The sequence below is a fragment of the Triticum dicoccoides genome, chromosome 5A, assembly GCF_002162155.2.
Source record: "Triticum dicoccoides isolate Atlit2015 ecotype Zavitan chromosome 5A, WEW_v2.0, whole genome shotgun sequence".
NCBI lineage: Eukaryota > Viridiplantae > Streptophyta > Magnoliopsida > Poales > Poaceae > Triticum > Triticum dicoccoides.
Window position 1 is genome coordinate 655,513,925 of NC_041388.1, and position 6,517 is coordinate 655,520,441.

Below are 6,517 nucleotides of genomic sequence, written 5' to 3' on the forward strand. Positions count from 1 at the left end.
ACAATCACCACCATTGTTGACCTCTTCGAGTTTGCTAACTCTCTATTCCTTATATGATTCTTGATTCTTTTTGAGGGAAAAGAGAGAGGAGACCTAGATCTATATTTCCACCAATCATTTTCTCTTATATGTGAGGGGAACTTTGTGGATCTAGATTTTGGAGTTCTTTTGTGTTCTCCTTGTTCTTCCTCTCATAATCCTCCATAGCTTTCGTTGCTTTGGTGGGATTTGAGAGTGAATGGCTTGGGCACTTCGTGTGCCCTTGCCATTGCATTCGGTGCATCAGTTTTAGTTCTTCACAGTTATAAGTGGAAGTGAAAAGTTGAGAAGCTTATTACTCTGGGGTGTTTGGCATCCTGGAGCTTGTTCCTCTTGGGTGCTTTGCGACCAAGCTGAATTTCTTCTGTATTTGTATAACCCTATATACTTTCTTGACGTATCGTGTATTAGTATCGGGACCATTGCAGAATGTCTTAAAATATACGTTTTCTGCAAGATTGCATTGATTTTTCTAGAGTATGGATTTTTGACTGATATGTGCAACATCTGCTTTGTTTTTCTAGTATGGATTTTTGACTGATATGTGCAACATCTGCTGTGTTTTTCTGGAAATAATGTGCAACATACATAATTTTATACATTATGTCAAAAGTTACAGGGAACGTCCTATAATATTATGCCACTGCAAGCCCATGTCAATGGCTACCATTGCATGTTAACCAATCCTTAGGCCATCTCAAGTTTTCCCTATTTTAAACTAATTGTTTGTCTTCAATTATAGTTTCAAAATCAAAGCAATTAAGCCATTTTTTGTGGTTTTGCTTTTGGTAATGTAATGCAATGTGTTTATAGGTTGCACCACATAATTGTTTTTGTTTTCTTGGTGTTGACGGTTGTCATAAATTAGAGCCAGCACTCCTCTGAAAATGCTTCATTTCTTGCAAGTTAATTACATGTCTACTCCTCCATTTTCTCTATGTTTTGGGTCGTTCATTTCTTGTCTTTGTTGAATGAAGCACGACAAATTAATAAATTTGTAGTTGATATCAGAAAAACTACTAACTAGAGGTCTACACTCTAGTGATCAATTGTTGTCACTACTGATGCAAAGTGATCCATCACGGTCATTCTATGGTTGGTTAGCCAACCACCCTTTCTATTGGTAACAACTAATTTCATTTTTAAAAAGGAGTATGTTTGTTAGATCAATATTTGTGAATTAGTACAATTGATGAAAATAGTTGTTAAATTTAACTTGCCCATCAACATAGTTGAAAATAGTTCCATTGATCTAGCATATATATGTATTGGTAGCATAGTACTTGATAATTGTTATTGCTAGCGGATTTCACTTGTGTGATTTGTTCGTTGTTGGGATGGTACTTGATAACTTGCTGAAATTGTCGATCATTGAATTCTTGTATACCCACTCCTAATGTTTCATGTAGGTTAATATTGTGTTGTATAACTTCTAATTATTTCATTTCTGTGAATCAAGGGGATAGACTTCCGAGACGAAGTAGCAGCGGTTGGAAGTTAGCTCACATCCTTTCACCTTTGGGTTACTAAAGTCATAGTGCCATATGTACCTCCACTCGACACAATAATACCAGACTATCTTGGCAATGTCGTCGCTATATCAGCTATCTTAGTATCATTTGTTCCATTCCAGAGTTGATTAGGACCCAATTGCGTTTATTATTTCCAGTTCGTGTCCTCGTAAAAAAGGGAACTGGTTATAATTTCCTGCCGTGATCTCTGACACGGAATCCAGTAGGAATCAGGCACAAGAATCAGGGAAAGTGGGGAAATAGATCCGCACAAACGTGAGCTCAGCGAGGCAGCATGAACTGACGGACGCAAGAGGCGGCGCATGACTGCAGCTATGGGGACGAGACGAAGTATTACCCTAAGTTTATCTGTCATCACACTGTGGTGGGCTACAACTGCGTTCAACTCGAGTCACCTGTAAACCAAACGAAAGGGTACACACTAATCGACTGTGAAGGCAGTGAAAATCACTGTTTTTGAAGGGGCAATAGTAGTCCGCTATGATAAGTATTAATTCAGGTTTTGGGTCCTTTGGGATCAAGCTCTCATTAAAAAAACTATCATTTTGTTCCATATAATATTTCTGGAAATGACACTGTAATGAAGGTGTGATGAAGATGATATCTGCAGTATTATTGTGCATCATTTTTCTAATTCATGGACGTTATCCTGATACATGTTTGTTAGGGATTTTCTTCCTCCCTTGATTTCCATTTGGCCAATGTGAATGGTGGGGATATGTCCCATGTGGTGGTAGGGATACCATTTACAACAACAACAACAACAACAACAACAACAACAACAACAAAGCCTTTAGTCCCAAACAAGTTGGGGTAGGCTAGAGGTGAAACCCATAAGATCTCGCAACCAACTCATGGCTCTGGTACATGGATAGCAAGCTTCCACGCGCCCCTGTCTCTTTTGGGTTTCATCTTCATAAGAGTGGCTGAGTTTTTACGTTGGCTTGCCAAGCCTATCACAACCCTCCTCCTTTACCCGGGCTTGGGATACCATTTGTTGTGGAAAATTCTCCCCGAGGCTGTGTGCCCATAGTTTTATTTTCCTAGCAACCAAATGAGCCCTAAGTGTAATCAGGGGAGGAAAAGGGGTAAGGGTACGCCCCTCCCTCTTCCAATGCATGAATATTAGTAAATCAAGCTCGGTTAATAACCTCACTCGATTTGTAACATGAAACGTATTAAAAATATAGTGGTAAACAGTTAAAAAAATTCATCGTGTAAAAATTGTTCACTACGTTGAACTAAAACCACGACACTTTATTTTGGAATGGAGGCTGAAGAACTTATTGAACCGGCGACAGGGGATTGGGACACGTTGCTGGTGAACCAAACCTTTTGTGGTGTGGATGTTCAAAGAATTCTCTCCATCCCACTGCCAATTTATGAGATGGCCGATTTTGTGGCTTGGAGCTATACAAAAACGGGTGTTTTTTCAGTAAGATCTGCCTATCACGCAGTTTGGGATAGTCAATTCGGGCAACGTTTACAACAAGTTGACAGCTCAACCTCAACTACGCCCACTTGGGAGTCTATTTGGTCTCTGAACTGCCTGGGGAAAGTCAAAATTTTCATTTGGAGAGCGCTCAATAGTTCAATTCCCTGTCGTGCGAGCTTGTCTGACAGGCATATCAAAATTTCACCACTTTGTCCAGTTTGTAAGAATGGCCCTAAAACAATTCGACACTTTCTGTTTGAGTGCCCGGTGGCAGTGGAGGTTTGGAAACTGCTTTGGTCTGTACGATGTGATAAAGCAAGGTTTGCTTATGGATAAGTCTGGGGAGAGGGTTTTGAATTTTCTTCTAAATTTGCTTGAGAACTTTGTCCAGACCCTTGGACTTCCGAAGCTGAAGGAAACAATTGCAACTTGCTGCTGGTATTTGTGGTGGGAAAGGAGAAAGCATACGCATGGGGGAACACCGCAAACTGCATCCCAAATTAATCTCTCAGTTCGAGCAATTGTGGCGAATTTTATCTCAGCTTATTCACCTAAGGCGCGAGTACGCCTTGATGGCCGGGTCAGACCGAGGCATGATTGCGTCAAGCTTAATGTGGATGCGGGTTTCGATGCTGACACACTGAAAGGCTCGGTTGGAGCTGTCATCCGAGATCATAACGGCAAGTTCATAGCGGCTGCAAATGAAAAATTGAATATCTGTTATGATGCACTCACGGCAGAAGCCATTGCGGTCAGGTTTGGTTTGAACTTGGCTCGTACAGCAGGCTGCAATAGAATCAAACTGAATTCGGATAGTTTGGAGGTAATAGGCGCACTAAAGAAGGGATTTTAATCTTCAGTAGCTAGTGCCATCTTTGATGACTGCTACTTTATGTCTCTTGATTTTTCCCATACCTTGTATGAGCACTGCTGTAGAGAGAATAATCGTGTAGCCCATGAGTTAGCTAGGCTCGCTAAATTCTCACCTCCTCATGTATGGTTGGATTCCCCACCCAGGGAAGTCTTACTGTTGATTGTATCTGATGCTACTATTGTAACAGTTTAATAAAGAGAAGGTTTATGTGTCAAAAAAAATATTTTTAAAAACCATTGCGTATTTTTTATAATGTAGATGTATAAAAAGTATATTTATAGAAATGAAAAGAAGGAATGCTTGTCATCTCTTTTAAAAATGTGCATCGTGTATTTTCACAAATACTCTTGAATATTTTTTTTAGTAAATAAAAATAAAATGGAATATTAAATAAATATAAAAGGTAAAAAATTCCGAATAAAAACCAGGAAAACGTCAGAGAGAGAGAGAGAGAGAGAGGAAAAAAACAGTATTATCCGCTTAATAGGCCTGGTTAATATAGCACGCCCCCTGTGCGAGGTTCGTCGAGCGATGAATAGGTGGTTTAGAGAAAATCCACAGGTGGGCTGGCCCGCTTCGACCACCACCCCACCCGCGCCGCCGATCGATCCATCGATCAAACCCAACCCAACCCAGCCCAGCCCCCCTCTCCTCGCCTCCCTCCCCTCCTCTCCGGCCTCGCCCACGCGCCGCTGCTCGCGCGGGGAGAGAGAGAGAGAGAGAGAGAGAGAGACGGACGAAGCGGAGATCGATCGGACGAACGCCGCCGCCGCATCGGAGCACGCGCGCGCGCGAGCGAAGCCGTCCCCGCCTCGTTCGGTCCGTCCGTCGCGCCGTTCGTTTCGCTCCCCGTTCGCCGCGTTGATCTAATTTAATTTCGTCGCGGTTTTTTTGATCAGGCCTGGGAGTTAGGGCGCGATGGCGGCGCCGCCGGCTAGGGCTCGGGCCGACTACGACTACCTCATCAAGCTCCTCCTCATCGGCGACAGCGGTTTTGTGGCTTGGAGCTATACAAAAACGGGTGTTTTTTCAGTAAGATCTGCCTATCACGCAGTTTGGGATAGTCAATTCGGGCAACGTTTACAACAAGTTGACAGCTCAACCTCAACTACGCCCACTTGGGAGTCTATTTGGTCTCTGAACTGCCTGGGGAAAGTCAAAATTTTCATTTGGAGAGCGCTCAATAGTTCAATTCCCTGTCGTGCGAGCTTGTCTGACAGGCATATCAAAATTTCACCACTTTGTCCAGTTTGTAAGAATGGCCCTAAAACAATTCGACACTTTCTGTTTGAGTGCCCGGTGGCAGTGGAGGTTTGGAAACTGCTTTGGTCTGTACGATGTGATAAAGCAAGGTTTGCTTATGGATAAGTCTGGGGAGAGGGTTTTGAATTTTCTTCTAAATTTGCTTGAGAACTTTGTCCAGACCCTTGGACTTCCGAAGCTGAAGGAAACAATTGCAACTTGCTGCTGGTATTTGTGGTGGGAAAGGAGAAAGCATACGCATGGGGGAACACCGCAAACTGCATCCCAAATTAATCTCTCAGTTCGAGCAATTGTGGCGAATTTTATCTCAGCTTATTCACCTAAGGCGCGAGTACGCCTTGATGGCCGGGTCAGACCGAGGCATGATTGCGTCAAGCTTAATGTGGATGCGGGTTTCGATGCTGACACACTGAAAGGCTCGGTTGGAGCTGTCATCCGAGATCATAACGGCAAGTTCATAGCGGCTGCAAATGAAAAATTGAATATCTGTTATGATGCACTCACGGCAGAAGCCATTGCGGTCAGGTTTGGTTTGAACTTGGCTCATACAGCAGGCTGCAATAGAATCAAACTGAATTCGGATAGTTTGGAGGTAATAGGCGCACTAAAGAAGGGATTTTAATCTTCAGTAGCTAGTGCCATCTTTGATGACTGCTACTTTATGTCTCTTGATTTTTCCCATACCTTGTATGAGCACTGCTGTAGAGAGAATAATCGTGTAGCCCATGAGTTAGCTAGGCTCGCTAAATTCTCACCTCCTCATGTATGGTTGGATTCCCCACCCAGGGAAGTCTTACTGTTGATTGTATCTGATGCTACTATTGTAACAGTTTAATAAAGAGAAGGTTTATGTGTCAAAAAAAATATTTTTAAAAACCATTGCGTATTTTTTATAATGTAGATGTATAAAAAGTATATTTATAGAAATGAAAAGAAGGAATGCTTGTCATCTCTTTTAAAAATGTGCATCGTGTATTTTCACAAATACTCTTGAATATTTTTTTTAGTAAATAAAAATAAAATGGAATATTAAATAAATATAAAAGGTAAAAAATTCCGAATAAAAACCAGGAAAACGTCAGAGAGAGAGAGAGAGAGAGAGGAAAAAAACAGTATTATCCGCTTAATAGGCCTGGTTAATATAGCACGCCCCCTGTGCGAGGTTCGTCGAGCGATGAATAGGTGGTTTAGAGAAAATCCACAGGTGGGCTGGCCCGCTTCGACCACCACCCCACCCGCGCCGCCGATCGATCCATCGATCAAACCCAACCCAACCCAGCCCAGCCCCCCTCTCCTCGCCTCCCTCCCCTCCTCTCCGGCCTCGCCCACGCGCCGCTGCTCGCGCGGGGAGAGAGAGAGAGAGAGAGAGAGAGA

The 6,517-nt window shown here is 42.7% G+C and overlaps 1 protein-coding gene across 1 annotated transcript in view; it reads left to right on the top strand.

Annotated features, from left to right (window-relative positions):
- The first annotated feature begins 4,521 nt into the window (after positions 1-4,521).
- Positions 4,522-6,517, top strand: part of LOC119303806 (ras-related protein RABE1c-like) — a 5,147-nt gene continuing 3,151 nt past the window's right edge. The window contains exons 1-2 of the mRNA XM_037580956.1: positions 4,522-4,699; positions 4,780-4,871. Coding sequence (XP_037436853.1) covers positions 4,799-4,871 — 73 coding nt within the window. The 5' untranslated portion in view covers positions 4,522-4,699; positions 4,780-4,798. The remainder of the gene's footprint in view (positions 4,700-4,779; positions 4,872-6,517) is intronic.